We start from the raw sequence: 16,692 nt of genomic DNA on the forward strand, positions 1-16,692 counted from the left end.
GAGCTTCCACTACTCTTTCCTATAACTTCATGTTGTGGCTCATCAATTTTATCCCCCTGTAACTACTACAGCTCTGCACATCCCCCTTATTGTTAAAACTCGGTACCTTATATATATATCTAATAACACTTCTTTTCCACTCCACAATCTGGTTAAAAACTCCACTGCCATCTATCCGAAATAACCAACAGGTATTTCATCTGGACCAACAGCCTCTCCATTCTGCATCCTCTTCATAGCTGTTCTTACTTTCTCCTTGTTCTTACTTCCTCCTTGCTAATCTGTTGTACTTCCTGATGCACTATCTCCACATCATCCAACCTTCTCTCCTCTCATTCTCTTCATTCGTCAGCATCTCAAAGTACTCTTTCCATCTGGTCAATGCACACTCCTCGGTTGTGAGTACGTTTCCATCTTGATCCTTTATCACCCTAACCTGCTGCACATCTTTCCCAACTTGCCCCCTCTGTCTAGCCCACCAGTCCTTTTGTCTATCCTTAGTGTCCAACCTCTCATACACCTTTTCTTTAGCCTTCGCCATCTCTCTCTTCACCTTGCACCTTATCTCCTTGTACTCTTGTCTACTTTCTGCATCTCTTTGATTATCCCAGTTCTTATTCACCATCCTCTTCCTCTGTATACTCTCTTGTACTTCCCCATTCCACCACCAGGTTTCCTTTTCCTCTTTCCTATGTCTAGATGTCATGCCAAGCACCCTTCTTGCTGTCACCCTTACTACTTCTGCTGTAGTTTACCAGCTGTCTAGTAATTCTTCACTGCCATCCAGTGCCTGTCTTACCTCCTCACTGAACTCAACCTCACAGTCTTCCTTTTTCAACTTTCACCATTTAATTCTTGGCTCTTCCCTCACTCTCCTTCTCTTCTTGATCTTCAACGTCATCCTATAGACCACCATCCTATGCTGTTTAACTACACTTTCCCCTGCCATCACTTTGCAGTCTCCAATCTTATTCAGACTGGCCCTCCCGCATAGAATATAATCTACTTGTGTGCATCTTCTTCTGCTCTTGTATGTCACCCTCTGTTCCTCCCTGTTCTTGAAATATGCATTCACCACAGCCATGTCCATCCTTGTTGCAAAATCCACTACCATCTGACCTTCTTCATTCCTCTCCTTGACACCATACCTACCCATCACCTCCTCATCTCCTCTGTTCCTTTCACCAACATATCCATTGAAATCTGCTCTAATCACCACTGTCTCTCCTTTGGGTACACTGTCCATCGCTTATTTCTCATCCTTCACACATCCAACTTTCGGGGCATATGCACTAACAACATTCACCATCACATCTCCAATTTCCAGCTTCAAAATCATCACTCTGTCTGACACTCTTTTCACCTCCAAAACACTCTTGACATACTGTTCATTCAGAATAACCCCTACCCCATTTCCCCTCCCATCCACACTATGACAGAACAATTTGAACCCACCTCCGAACCACCTGGCCTTACTCCCCTTCCATTTAGTCTCTTGAAAGCACAACATATCAGCTTTCTTTTACTCCATCACATCTATCTATCTATCTATCTATCTATCTATCTATCTATCTATCTATCTATCTATCTATCTATCTATCTATCTATCTATCTATCTATCTATCTATCTATCTATCTATCTATCTATCTATTAAGAACTGTTCTTCTTAATAGTTGCCAAAATGACAAAAGTAAGTCAGTCTGTGACAAAGCAAAAAGAGATTCACTGAAAGCATTCTTCACTAACTTAGACCCAAAAAATAGATTCAGCCTTACTGTTATTGTTTTGAGTCTTCCCAGCAAGGTAGAGGGGTCCTTGGGAAATGAAGTGTTTCTGGCTCTCCAAAGACATCGACCTCCTCACCCTGCCTGTGCCATTTGTGCTGTCAATGCAGTCCTGAGAGCATCGGGTGTCTAGACTGTCAGCTTCACACAGAATGACACTACAGGTGATGAACACCTAAAAGCAGAACAACAATATAAACATTTGGTAGAATCAACAAGCAGATAAAATGATTATATTTGGAAGTATGAGTGAATGTGTGCTCATCGCTCACCTGGGGGTAACTTCCAATAAAACTGTAGGCTGTCAGTCCAAAGTTAAATTGAGTCTGATTGGTGGGAAAGATTTTTACACTGTCATCTTTAACACACCTAGAAGAGACACAATTCAATGTATAAATCAATTGTTTAATTAGACAGAACATTCTAGCACCAAGTGAGAAATGTGTCTGTTGTTTCACATTTATGTTAGATTAGCTATGTAAGCCCATGCTGTAAAAAGCCCGGGCTCCTAGAAACCACAGATTCTGGCACTTCAATCAATCAATCGCATTGGTTTGCGCATTAGCAGCTAAGTGAGGCTTTCTTTCCTTGGTGGTTTCATTTTGCCGACGTGCTCGGCTCCATTGTCTATCAGTGGCTAAGCGAGTTTCTCTGTCCTTGGAGGTTTCGTTTTTTTCCAATGCTCTCGCCTCGCTTGTGTATTAGCGAGTTTCTCTTTTCTCAGCAGTTTCACTTTGGCAACACAGTCGATTTCTTTGAGCTTCATGCTGTTCCCTTGCACTTTCTGGCCAGACAGACAGACACACACACTTCGACGCGTCAACGTTTATATATAAGATAACAATCTTGAATCACTATCCTTCCAGTCAGGATTCCAGAACAGACTTTACAACTATCAAAATATTTAAGTGTATTTTACTCACATTTTATGATTTTTTTTCTGTTTATATTTCAACATTATGTTGTGTGAATATCAATAATAATTAATATTGAACCTCAGAGGCAGTTACCATGATAGCTTTTCAGAAATAAAGTCATTATTTAAGGTATCCAACAGGTCCAATATGATCAATAAATACATACTCAATGAAAAGTTACATTAATATCTCATTTAATTTATACGCTTACTTTGACTGAGCTATTAATAAACTAGCCAAGTCCAATGATTTGACACTGTTCAGTTCTACTCACTTTTAAGGAAGAAAAATCTAGAAGACAGTGACTTTTTATTCACCAAACAAGTCAAATGACAAAGGTTCTGAGACAACAATCACTTCACTCAGGACTGATAATTCAGTGAAAATATAATTGGCAGCTAACTGGAAATTTACCAGGAAAGAGGGACCTAAAAGTTGTGACAGATGAAAGTGTTCATATGCTGACTAACAGTAGAAGAGTGAACACTTATGATGTTCCTGGTGTGAGTGCCATAGTGAATGGACTGGGATCCTGATCAGGATGGAAGGTGGTTCCTTACACAAAGGGAGGTCTTATCGGAAGGACAGAGATGGACTGGTTTCTCGTCCAGGATGGTTGTTTGTAATTTTTTCCAGAAGGGAAGCCTCATCGGAAGGATAGACGGTGTCTGCTTCTCTGAGTCATGGATTCCCTTTTGGCTTTTGCATCTGGAGGTTGAGGCTTTCTGGTGCCCCACAGTATCAGCATTGTTGAAGTCTAAAGTGTAAACGAGTGAACTTCAAAAAGACTAATGCACTTCTACCTTAAACTTACCAATATTCACAAACATGAACAACCAGATTTCTACAAACAATATTTCTGGATAATCGAGCCCAAGTGAGAAATGTTGTTTTGAGTCAAAGCTAAATGCTGCTTTCTAACAGAAGAAAGACAATGGTGGGTATGAGTTGGTTTGGGCTTCATTGGGTTCGATTACTAACAGATCTATGATTGCATCAGGTGATTATATAGGAATTGGAAGGTTATCTGTTTGGATCATGAACTGGGACAAAATCTGACCAACTTGCTAGTTAACAATCCTAAACAACAAAACAGATTTACAAGAAATGGCTACGGAAAAGAAATCTGCATTTTATACTCATCCAGGCAAAGTCCAAATTCCACTGTAATGTTGCAGTTAGAACTCAGACAAACAGTCTGCAATATATACTACATCAATGTCAACAAGTTAACCAAGTTCTGAGGGTGAGGAGGATGATGGGCTAAAATTGCTCTTAACCAAAGTGAATGACTGACTAATGGTGCAGTGCAGGAGATCTGACCCACAAATACATCTGAACAGTTTCACACCTTAGTATACGTGGACAATGAATGTGGAATCATTTTTGGATGATTAGACATTGAACAATGAATACTGTATATATGTTGTCATTACTTCTATGTTGTTAAATTTCAAGCATTATTAGGATTTAGAATGAAGCTCCAAAATGTCTGAGAATTGAAATCTCTGACAATTTAAAGGGCAACCAAGAAACTCACCTAAAGATAAGGGCCTAATCTGTACCATTAAACACTTTTAAACATGTAAATGTGATTTACCCATTTGAAATGATGTCATAATAGATGGAGTCATTGGGGTCATCATGTGGCGTACTCTGGCATGTGTCGACAAACAGCTTAATGTTCTCCAGTGATGACTGCACACTGATGCCAATGTACAACATCTGCCCGAGTTCCACCTTAACTGGGTACTCGCTGGGGTTGATGATGCTTGTGAAATCGCTGCTGTCATAAAAAACTCAAACAAAAAGGTGAAGGTCCCAAAGCCGGCTTCAGAGAATTTGTAGTCAGACTTGTGAGGGCTAAATGAAGCAGACACTTGACCCGTATTTGGATAAGCACAACTGAAGGGAATCTCCACCTGGTTTCCTTTGCTTATAATTTGATTAGGATAATCAAAAGTTGAAATTTCATTCTTGAAAATGATGGCAGTGCCATTATGCTAAAAAAGAATTTACGAGTTAAAGTATTAACTATTATACTGGGGATGTTAAAAAAAGTCAAACCAAATAAAACATACAAAGCACAGACATAACTATCATGTTTCAAACTGTCATTTACTTTCACAATGATTGGTTGTCCTCAATCATGTGACTGTCATATGAAAAAAAAACAGAAACACAACAGGCAGAGACTGAAGGGACCTTCAATCAGGCAAAGGAAAGACTAAGACAAGGCCAAGTTTAAAAAGAAATTATGTCAACTGAGTTTATTTATGTCCAGAGACAGTATGATTACTTCCCTGTTCTCTACTTTTCCCACGTTTTGTCACCGAGCCCCATATTTTCGTGTTTGTTGCCATGAAACATTGCTCAAGGTTTGGTCTTTTGATGGGAGAAGAAGTAAGTTTAAAAGATTACTATGAGTAAGTACCTCGATCAGGAGATGAAAACCAAAGTGGCAAAGTTAAAGAATAAGAGCACCAATGTCCAAGCCAAAGGAAGCGTGAAAGTCAAGTTGTCTAAGTGGAACCTTACCGTTAGTGGATGGTTCTACTCAAAATTGCTACTTCTCCCCTCTGAGCAGACATTGTCCTGTGGTTTATCTCTGTCAGGACAGTGATCATGGCCAAGCTCCCTGTCCTGTGGGAAGAAGGAATGGAGGCAGACTTTGAAAGGAAGAAGGAGAAGTCGAAGTAATTTGGCAGAATTTGTTGCCATATTTATACCAGATGGTAAGTGGCATCTTAGTTGCTTCAATCACAAACACATGACCCAGCTGGAATGGTGTTGCAGAAAATAACACAAGCAGAGATAAAATAAATCAAAATGGTCGAGAAGAGTCTGAAAATGAATTGGGACTATAAGTTAAAATTCTTATGGCCCTTCGAGAATGTTATAGACCTGGATTTGATCCCCAATGCAGCCTTCTTTACCTGTTAGGAATGAACTGGTGTCCCACTTGTTGAAAACATTTACCCCTTTGAATAGAAAAGTAAATGACTGATATGCATATCAGGTACCAAGAAACAGAGATTGTTTCTAGTTGATTTAAAAAGAAAATTGTCACAAGTAGTAGAGTTCTAACACTTAGAAGACAAATGGTTGGCACCTAAAATTAAATGCAAAACACATTTGTACACACCAAGTACACACCAAGTGGGTAAGAGATAAAATCAGTACAAAGTTCAAAACAATCACAGAACATGCGACTCAAACGTAAATAAAATGGCTGCCGTAACCCTGTGTCCATGCACCTCTAACTCTACACAAGTGCAAGTAGGAAATGATGAGGGTCTTATAGTACAATAAGAAGACATAATAGGACACATGGAGGTCAAAATAATGCACTTTGGAGTCCCAGACCCAAAAAATATATGTTTTTTAAATCTTGATAAGTGATACTCCACGCAGGGAGGACCCGGGAAGTGAACCCAGGTCTCCTAGCAGCGCTACCACTGTGCTACCCCACGTACTGTATAATACCCTTTTATTATTATTTGATTTAGATTAGTTTCCTGTTTTGGGTATTCACACCAATGATGTCAGACATGTTTTATTGTTGCAGTAGTTGACCAGCATGCAGCTGCTGCTGCTTATTGTGAGTGCACTGATATGGGATGTCAGTCATCACCATGTTGTACAAGGATTACATGTACTGTATAAACTTAAAGTACGAAAAAACTTGTTTTAAAAAAAATCAAAAGCTTACTAAAAGCATTGATTTGTCCTCATTTTCTACGCCTGCCCTTGCACTCTTGATGCTAGACGGACAGTCCTTTGTCATACTTGCCACCTCTGGCTATGGTATGTGTTGAGTTTTGATGCACATTTACCTCTTGTAAAATACTCTTTCAGGAGCAAAATGTTACTTCCCCTGCAAACAGACCTATTCTCATCTCATATTTACATTTTAATTATGTATATCCGTAACTTAATTCTTTTCTTCACGACCTAAAGTAATGATGTTGATTTTACAATATGTCTTTAGTTTGTTTGATTTACTGTAGATGATGTTATCATTCTATCACACTGTAGTAATTAAGAAATACGGTTTGATCCTTGCTGGACATCTGTCATCATTGTTATTAGCAATGCTACAACCTTTCAGCCTTGTCTTCAGACCCTTTTGCAGATTGATCCCCTTGTGCTTGTATACTTATTTTTGGGGTAGTTCTTTTTGAAAGATGGGGGTATCAACACTGAATGAGAGAAAGCAGTGAAGTTTCAGAATCAATTTTTTTGATTTCTTGGATTATAAACAGTGAGATGGCCATCTTGATGCCTTACTTTCTTTTTGTCAACCTAACTGGACAATAGGACTACTGCTGTGGAGCGGTAAGATTGAACTGGTTTTGTTTTTGTCTTAGAGCTGTCTGCCCATTCATATTACATCTACATTTATTAAAACCTTTGTTTTCAAGTATTGCAAGAAACACAAAGTTTGGGGCTGCACGAACTCTAAGGGTCTTGTAGAAATACAGTGGATACATTCACCCCCTTCAAAATATTCACATCTTCTTGCTTTGCAGCCTGAAAGGAAGACACAAAAAAAAATTCTCCAGCTGAAATTACTCAAAGCAGCTTATGAGAGCCAAGTGAAAGATAAAATAGCAGCAGTTCAGAAAAAAATAAATAAATAAATAAAAAAACAGAGTCACTGAGATGGTTAAAGGATCACCCTATCCTTGCGTATTTTTTCACCTACATTTAAAAGGGGACCCAGCTTTTTTTCTGCGGCTTTCTGTCTGCTATTTTCACACTATAAATATATCAATATATACTGAAATTTTGTAAATAGCAAATGGTGTACAGTACTTCATATGGCATTTAGGATTCAACAAATTTATCCTGTACATGTCAATAAAATCCCCCAAAAAATTACAGTATAAGAAAATCTAAACTAAGCACACAGCAGACTTACTGATTTCAACCTGTAATTAACTACTTAGTGTACATTTCAAGGGCGACACAGTGGCGTGGTGGTAGTGCTGCTGCCTCACAATAAGGAGATCGGGGTTTACATCCCAGGTCCTCCCTGTGTGGAGTTTGCATGTTTTCCCAGTGTCTGTGTAGGTTTCCTCAGGTGCTGTGGTTTCCACCCACAGTCTAAAGATGTGCAGGTTAGGTGGATTGGTGATCCTAAATTGGCCCTAATGTGCATTTGGTGTGTCTTTGCCCTGTGATGGACTGGCACCCTGTTCAAGGTTTGTTTTCTGCCTTGTGCCCTATGCTAGCTGGGATAGGCTCTGGCACCCACCTGTGACCCTGCTCAGGACTGAGCGGGTTTGAAAATGACTGACTGACATTTCTATCCAAAAGATAGAATCGCAAAGCAAGTTGTACTCCCCTCCGCTGGAATTTCCTTTAAAGTTTATGACCACACATTTTTAATGTTAGAAGTACACAATGAAGGCTGTATTATTTTTTTTTTTTTTAGTTTTTATATTTAAACATTGTTTCATGTACATACATCTTTTGATGCAAACTGCAACTGTCAGTCACTATTAAGTGTCAAAAATTATACATTTCCAAACATAGAACAAATATGACAGAAACATCTAGTTTCACCTCTTTGTTTGTGGACCTCTGCTGGATTCCAACCTAAAAAAATGTTTTCTTTTTTCACACTGTTGTGGGGTACAAAATCTGTAAATTTTGTTCTGTATTTTCATTATATTTTGCTCAAGACAACAACAGATGAACTAAATTCAGGACATATCAAAGCATATCATATTCCCAGTTGAACTTCACTTTCAAAACAGCTGTTCCAGCAAAGACGAAGACATGGAAATGCCTTAGGCTATCAATTACTTTATAACCTGAGAAAGGATGGACATCTGGAACAACAAGTAGCTAAATTGGTTTACAGCCTTGGAAAGGAAGACATGCCAGTAGGTATTAAGCAACATCAAAAAAAGTTTTATTGTTTGGGGAAAATGGACGCGTGAATTCATTCATCATATTGACAGCCAGCCAAGCAGAAGATCTAACAATCACATCTTGCAAAGCCCCCTGGTAAAATTTTATAATAAATATGCCTCATCTGAAGAACGATATAGGAGGGAGGAAGAAGAAGGGAGAAGGGAACAGAGTGACATCAGAAGAGGGCACCGGCAACGTGCATCCGTTTCCATCTGATTATCAGAAAAGCATCTCATGAATAACTACGAGTGCTAGATCACAAGCCGCTTGCCACATTCATTCTTCTCATCTTTACTTTTTCGTAAGCTTTTGTTAAAGACTATATAAATCCAGACTTTTCTATCAGTCCTATTTTCTATTATTCTTTGGTCTACTGGTATTATTAATCCTGTCAAAAAATTCCATTCTGTTTTTAACTTTTGTCACACACGTTCGACTAGGAGGGAGCCGAATGGACCAAGTGGAGGTAATTACCCACCAGGCCCTGGGGTGGCAGAGTGTGCTAAATCTTATTCTGTTATCCAGTGTGTTGAGACTCATTCTTTTACACTTTCTATGCTTTGTCTTAATGTCTAGAGTGATTGAAGTAATAAGGTAGATTTCTTTGAGCACCTGGTGCAGCCGGAGATTTGCCATTACCTCTGAGGTTTATTAAGGGCTGAGGGTGAGAGCTCCACACAAAAGTAGGGAACAGGACGTAAAGTAAGACATTCTTGGCTGATAAATGGCCTGTAGTCAAGGATGCTGAGCCTTTGTATGTTTAAATGTATTCTTGGAGACCAAATTAATATTTAGGTCTGAGATATCTTTAAAGGGCGGCACGGTGGTGCAGTGGGTAGCGCTGCTGCCTCGCAGTTGGGTGATCTGGAGCCCTGGGTTCGCTTCCTGGGTCCTCCCTGCGTGGAGTTTGCATGTTCTCCCCGTGTCTGCGTGGGTTTCCTCCGGGCGCTCCGGTTTCCTCCCACAGTCCAAAGACATGCAGGTTAGGTGGATTGGCGATTCTAAATTGGCCCTAGTGTGTGCTTGGGTGTGTGGGTGTGTTTGTGTGTGTCTGCGGTGGGTTGGCACCCTGCCCGGGATCCTGCCTTGTGCCCTGTGTTGGCTGGGGTTGGCTCCAGCAGACCCCCGTGACCCTGATTCAGCGGGTTAGAAAATGGATGGATGGATGGATATCTTTAAAACATTGTATGTTGTTCGTGCCGATAATAAATAAGTCTCTTGAAGCGCTGAGAGTGTGACAGGTTGTGTTATTCCTAAGGAACTTGTGTGGTTTAAAGTGCCAGAGATTAACCAGCTGTGTGTGTCATTCATAGGGTACGGTTGAGTTTCTGTGTGTATGCGTATAGCTACGTATGCATGTGTTAATCTTAGGTGCAACAGGAGACCAATCTGGTAACGAATCTGATGAGTACAATTATCCCTAGGTAAAGGGTAAGTAGAGAGAAATACCATAATAATACACACACCAAAATCCAAATAAACAGAACAGAAGTCTGTGAGATTTCAAACTGTAATTATTATTGTAATTTTTAAACTGTTTCCTTCATTAACTCCAAAGTACCTCATTCTCATGAGGTTTAAATTTATGAAAACAAGTCAACATATTATCATTACTACATGCACACTATGCAAATTACAATTTGAAATCAATAATTAACTGCTAAATCATTTAGATTGTTATTAAAAAGTTGTTGGCCTGGCTCATCCCGGCCTACTACACTAATACTGCGCATCCCTGTGTATGTCACGCAAAAAAAGACAATTTGACTATGGGTGCATGGTAAGCAAGTAACTTAAACAATCTGTAATTATTGTAATAAAGCATAGTTTCTTTAGTAGAGAAAATAACACAGTTTTGCAAATGAAGTGCATTAGCAGACAAAAGGATTTTGAATACTGTTGACATCAGGCGAATACAAGTTGCAGAGAACAGGCATATTGAAAAACCTCAAGCCACGGTTAATATGTTATCTCAAAATAGGGAATTCGATGACTGATGAACAAACAACAGTAAAATTCTGGTGATTGTGCTGCACATCCTTACACACGAGTGTTGAAAAAGGAAAAAAAAAAGAGTTCAGGAATTATCGGGATTAATAAAGTATCTATCTATCTATCTATCTATCTATCTATCTATCTATCTATCTATCTATCTATCTATCTATCTATCTATCTATCTATCTATCTATCAGATGATAAAAGTAACTTCTTATATTTTGTCAATTGTTGTTCAGTTGAAATGCACGCTTAAAATAATTCAGCATGTGTGTCGTCAATAAAATTTCAAATCAGTTATTTTTTTGCTAAACACATTGTTAAAAAGTATGATCTTAATTTCAGCATAAGTCTTAAATTGTTCATTTTCCTGTCTCTTTTAAACCTGCTCTGTTTCTCTGCTAAGTTGTATAAGCAGACAGCAGGGTAAGCACTGGCCTTTGAAACGGCACTTGATATTAGAGATCTGGACAGACAGCGGTGTAAAGTTTGGTGTATAATAACTCAGGAAGGTTTTGCCTGCCTATCACTAAAAAGAGCCCCGTGTAACTGAACTTTAATAGAAATGTGACATTGTATGATGTGAACTGGTGATTGTGGGTGGCCTGGTCAGAAAAAAACAACAAAAGCTGTTCTAGTTTGGATTAAATTTCAGACACGTTAGGCATACCTCAAGTTCTGTCCGAGTGTTACAAATAAATCCTTAATTCTTTCAGACAATTTAATCAACCCTGTCATTTAGTTTTTGTGGCACATGGACCACGAGAGGCAGGTGTTATGAGACTCGGCCTTACAGTGGAGTCTTTTGAAACCAAAATATTTTGCAAGGGCCCTTATACAGAAAATTTATGGTAAATATTAGAAACTTAGCAATGCACACTACGCACATTTAACAAATGACATATATGCTAAATGCACCACACATAAGTATCACACACTGAAAGGGAACATCTTTTGAAAAATGACGCTCATGTTATCCTAGCTTGTCCTTTAGAACAACTGGGCCCTGCTTTGTTCATAACAAACTGGTTATCAAAAATGTACTGTTGTGTTTTCCAGTAAAATTAACTATGATTTTTTTTTTTGTTTCATTTATGCTGTTTTATAAACACCCCGCTAGTTTAAAAACAACTTACTTTCCATGGGATTTTGTGAATTTGAGGAAGAGATCTTGAGCTGCAGCCTGTTCCACAGTTTTTGGGATACAGTTTACTCCACATAATGAAGCTGTTTTGTCTTATTTTCTTGTGACTGAACTGCTCTTCTAAATGTGACCTGTGACTTTATAGTAATATCTGTCTTTAAACAAACAGCGTTGCCACTATCACTGCGCTGAGAACTTTCCACTTCCATTTCGTAGGTATCTCCATGTGCATCAAAAACATAAAGTCACTAGAGATTAGCTTTACGGAGGTAACTTCTACAGCACACTTAATCATTACATTGTGATATACTGGGGTGCATCCATTGACTATAGCAGAGAAAAGAAGAAAACTGTACGACCATGATGACGTTTATTAAACTACTTGGTGTATCCAGATCTATGACACTAAAGTTTCTATATGTAGTTTTGTTTTAATTGACCACTGTGAATTCTAAATTTGGAACAAAGACCATCAATTGTATTGTGTAATGACACGCCATGAATACAGTTTTTTAAAGACTGAAACCATTTGCTTTTAGAAATACAATAAAAAGTGCAATTCCCTATAAACTCTACTCAAGTACAGTAATGAAAGTAAATGTCATTAGTTACTTCTCACCACTGTTTACCTGCAATCTCACATGAATAGAAAATTTTTGTCATGACCTTTAAACCCTCTGACCCCGTCATGTCACAACCACTCACTACCGGGTCGTAATTCTAGCAATAAAGCGACAACCATTCCAGAAAATGGTGGCACAATGCAAAAAAAAAAAAAATGGCATCATGGAAAAGACACATTCAGGAAGCAAACAAAGTTCATGTTTAGAATCCCTGAGTAAAACAAAACCCTACCTATGTGTTTTTTATTTCAGAAAACATCTCTGAAACTGCACAAATATTTTAACCAATATGCAAATCATAATAAGTATTGGCCAAAAACTGGGTCAAATCAGACAATAATGATGTCAAGTCAACTCAAGTTGGGGAGCATGCACTGGTACAGTGTGTTGCCGCACCCACTACACGGCGAAACAACTCAGGATCATTACGCAAATCTGAATAATGATGGAGAGTGGATAACCCAGAAAATGTTAAGGATGCATTAAACATATTGGAAAGAGTTTGAGCCATTTGGTGCTGACTGGAAATGAGTGAAAAAACACCAAAGATGACAATTATCACCTAGAATATGACGATTCACAGAAAGCTTGGAGAATTGACTCTTCAACAACTATGGAGGGTTCAGATCAGAAGAGGCTCTAGAAACAACCAGGATCACCTCTAGTCTGGTGTTTATTTAGATAAAACAGAATGACCCCAGAGCTGCACCCAAAGTAAGAGCAGGAACTAGTCAAACGTCACCAAGGAAATTAGCTTGACCTTGAAGTCAGACGTGATATTTTCTTTGGCAAGTGAGAAAGAACCAAAGGAGGAGAATTCTGGCATCCATCAGATTAATCCAAAATGGGGACAGAGACTGATGTAAAAGAAGAACAATAGAGTTTTAAGGTGAGTTTTTAATTACATAAAACATTGTTCTCAATTTGAGTCACAGTTCAAGCACATTTTGCCCTAATAATTTTGCTAACATGCCAATGCTTGGGTCGTTACCTGAATTTCTGTGCCACAGGAGTTCAAAGACAAGTTGGCAATCAGATGGCTTGAATTAGATGTCACGGTGCAGTTGGGGTCATTAAGGCGCGAGTTATGTTCTTTAAGGCCTGGGACCAAAGACTTCAGCACATACAGGCTCATCGTCGTCTCAGTGCACTCAACGTTAGCTTCGATGTCTGCAAGAAATAGTCACACTCAGCTGCTTTGCTCTGGAGTTCAAATATGAATCATTCTACTATAATACAAGCAAGTTTTTAAGGAATTGCAGAATACTAGTGAACCTCATTGTTTCCTTTTTTATATTATATTATGGCAAAAGTGGGCATGCTTAAGTTATCTATGAACCCTAACCAAGACCAAAATGTATAATATTAACACAAATACTGGCTCACAAACTCACTCAGAATAACATGAAGGATGTCTGGAATGGACTGGCAATTATTACCGGACTGTTATGGTGTATAAAATCTGTACATTTTGGTTTAATTTTCCATTATATTTTGCTCAGGATAAAACAACAGATGAACTAAATTTTAAGACAAATCAAAGCAGGTTTTCTCACACCTCACCTTTAAAACAGCTGTTTCCAACATTGAAAGGAAGACATTTATGGTGGTTCAATTACTTTATAACCTGGGAAAGGATGCTGTGCTGACACCCCAGGCTATTGATTACTTTATGGATGGACATCTGGAGTTTATGGCCTGGGAAAGGGAAACAGGCAATATCAAAGAACTTTATTATCTGGGAAAGAGTTTGAGCAAAATTCATCAATCACATTGACAGCCAGCCAATCAGGTGCATGGAACATTCATGTGCTGTGAAACCATGGCATGGAACTTTATAATAAATATGCCTTGGTTTTGGAAGAGGAGAGAAGAGGAGGAGGAAGGAGAAGAAGTAAAGAGAAGGAGGAGAAGAAGAGGAACAGACGAAGACGACATTGGTCATCAGAAAGGCATCATGAACATCCATTGCTAATCAAACGCCTCCCTGGGACATTTATCCTTGTCATTTCAACTTTTTCGTAAGCTTTTCCTAAAGACTACATATATTCAGACTTTTCTATCAGTACCTATTTTTCTATTATTCTTTGTTCCAGTGGTATTATTATTATTCTTGTAATAAATACTATGCTGCTTTTAACTTTCTATGCTTTGTCTTACTGTCTAGAGTGTGTGATATGCTGCCCGGACACAGACAGACGGACACCATTGTACAGTCCACCACACGTTTATTAAACATAATTTAAAGTCCAATAAAGTCCAGGCCTCTTCCAACACAGTGTCTGTTCCTTCAAGCCGCCTCCACTCTCCTGCACTCGACCTTGTCCGCTCCTCACCTGATTCCAGTCCTTCTCTGCAGGGAGGCGGCCCCTTTTATAATTACCCAGATGGGCTCCAGGTGATTCCCGACACTCCCCCTGTGTGGCGGAAGTGCCGGCTATACTCCCGGAAGCCCTCCGGGGGTTCTCTGTCTTCTTTCCCCCAGCACTTCCTGGTGTGGCGGAAGTGTTGGGGGTTCCGGGTCCTTCAGGCATGGGGGCACCCCCCTGGCGGAGACCACGGGCCCCCTCCAGGGTTGGGCTTCCAAGCCCTGCACCCGTGGCCCTCTAAGAAACCAGGGCGGCCGCCCCCCTCGTGGTCCAGAGGGGGCATGAGCCCTCCTCATGCCCTCCTGGGCGTCCCGGCTGGGCACCACCCCCAGCCGCGTGCCACAAGTGATTGAATTAATAAGGTAGATTTCTAAGAGCACCTGGCGTAGCCGGAGATTTTGCCATTAGCTTTGTGCTGCGGGGTTTTAAGGCTGAGAGTGAGGCGCCACTCAATAGTTAGGGAGAGTATGAGAAGAAGGTATTCTTGGCTGATAAATGGCCTATAGTCAAGGATACTGAGTCTTTGTATGTTTTAATATTTTCTTGGAGACCAAAAGTAACATTTAGGTCTGAGGTCTATTTAAAACATCACATGTTGTCCGTGCCGATAATAAGTAAGTCTCTTGAAGTGCTGAGTGACAGGCTGATGTGTGATTTAAAGTGCTAAGGGTTAATCAGCGTATGTGTGTCATTCATGGGGCACTGTTGTGGTTAGGGTCTGTGTGTGTGTTTATCTATGTGTGTGTGTGTGTGTGTTCATTTTAAAGTGCAACAGTAGACCAACCCGATAACGAACCTGACGAGAACATTTACCCTTGAGAAAACAGGTAAAGGGTAAGTAGAGGAAAATACTATGATAATACACGGACTCAAGCAATCCAGGGCTCAGGTGTTTGAAGGGGATGTGGACAACCCTAACACCCTAAACCAATTTTTTCATTCCCACTGCCATCTTCTTCCAATGACCAGTCTTTCCACACCAGCCCTACTACATCAACAACTCCTGCCACATCCTATGGAACGGCCAGTGATGAGTCCACCTCTGAGAATCACGGTGGTCTGTCCATAACTAAAGACCAAGTGAAGAGACACCTGCCGTGGAAAACATCCGGCATTGTTCCTGTTCTGAAGAAGGCAGGTGCTCCTTTACATAATGATTAAAGTCCAGTGGCACTCACATCTCACATCTGGAAGACCATTGAGAGGATGGTGGTGGAGTATATGAGTCATCTCTTGGTAGATCACCTGGACACACTGCAGTTTGCCTATTGGACAAACACTGGAGTGGAGAATTCAATTATCTCCCTGCTCCACAAACCTTATTCTTACCTGGACAAAGATGGCAGCACTGTGAGGATGGTGTTTTCTGATTTCTCCAGCCATGCCTTTTAAGGGGTCAATTCTGAGATATGCAGGTGGATGAGCCTGTGGTGTCCTGGATGATGGACTATCTGTCAGGCAGTACTATACAATACTGTGTGAGCAACACTGGAGCACCACAATGAACAGGCCTGTCTGCTTTTCTCATCACTCCTTTCACCATTAAACACAAATATAACAGCATGTCATGTCACCTGCAGAAATTCCCAGGAGATTCTGCACTTATGGGGTGTATTGATGAAGAGGATGAGATACAGGAGAGAAGTAGGGTGGAGAAATTTGTTTCTTGGTGCAAACAGAATTTTCTGTATCTTAACATCAGCAAAACCAAAGAACTAGTTATTAACTTTACCAGCACCCAAAAAAACTCTATGTCCGGTCACTATTCATCTATCTATCTATCTATCTATCTATCTATTATCTATCTATCTATCTATCTATCTATCTATCTATCTATCTATCTATATATCTATCTATCTATCTATCTATCTATCTATCTATCTATCTATCTATCTATTTGCAAAATAAAACACTAATGTAAGAGCCAATCCTAA

At 39.7% G+C, this 16,692-nt stretch overlaps 1 protein-coding gene across 1 annotated transcript in view; it reads right to left on the minus strand.

The window, feature by feature from the left end:
- LOC114642722 (CUB and zona pellucida-like domain-containing protein 1) overlaps positions 1-4,699 on the minus strand; it is a 70,681-nt gene extending 65,982 nt beyond the window's left edge. Inside the window, exons 1-3 of the mRNA XM_051923518.1 lie at positions 4,303-4,699; positions 2,058-2,154; positions 1,777-1,960 (exon numbers count right to left, since the gene is read on the minus strand). Of these exons, the coding sequence (XP_051779478.1) occupies positions 1,777-1,960; positions 2,058-2,154; positions 4,303-4,427 (406 nt within the window). The 5' untranslated portion in view covers positions 4,428-4,699. The remainder of the gene's footprint in view (positions 1-1,776; positions 1,961-2,057; positions 2,155-4,302) is intronic.
- Between the last annotated feature and the right edge of the window lie 11,993 nt (positions 4,700-16,692).

The sequence above is a fragment of the Erpetoichthys calabaricus genome, chromosome 2 (assembly GCF_900747795.2).
Source record: "Erpetoichthys calabaricus chromosome 2, fErpCal1.3, whole genome shotgun sequence".
Classification (NCBI taxonomy): domain Eukaryota; kingdom Metazoa; phylum Chordata; class Cladistia; order Polypteriformes; family Polypteridae; genus Erpetoichthys; species Erpetoichthys calabaricus.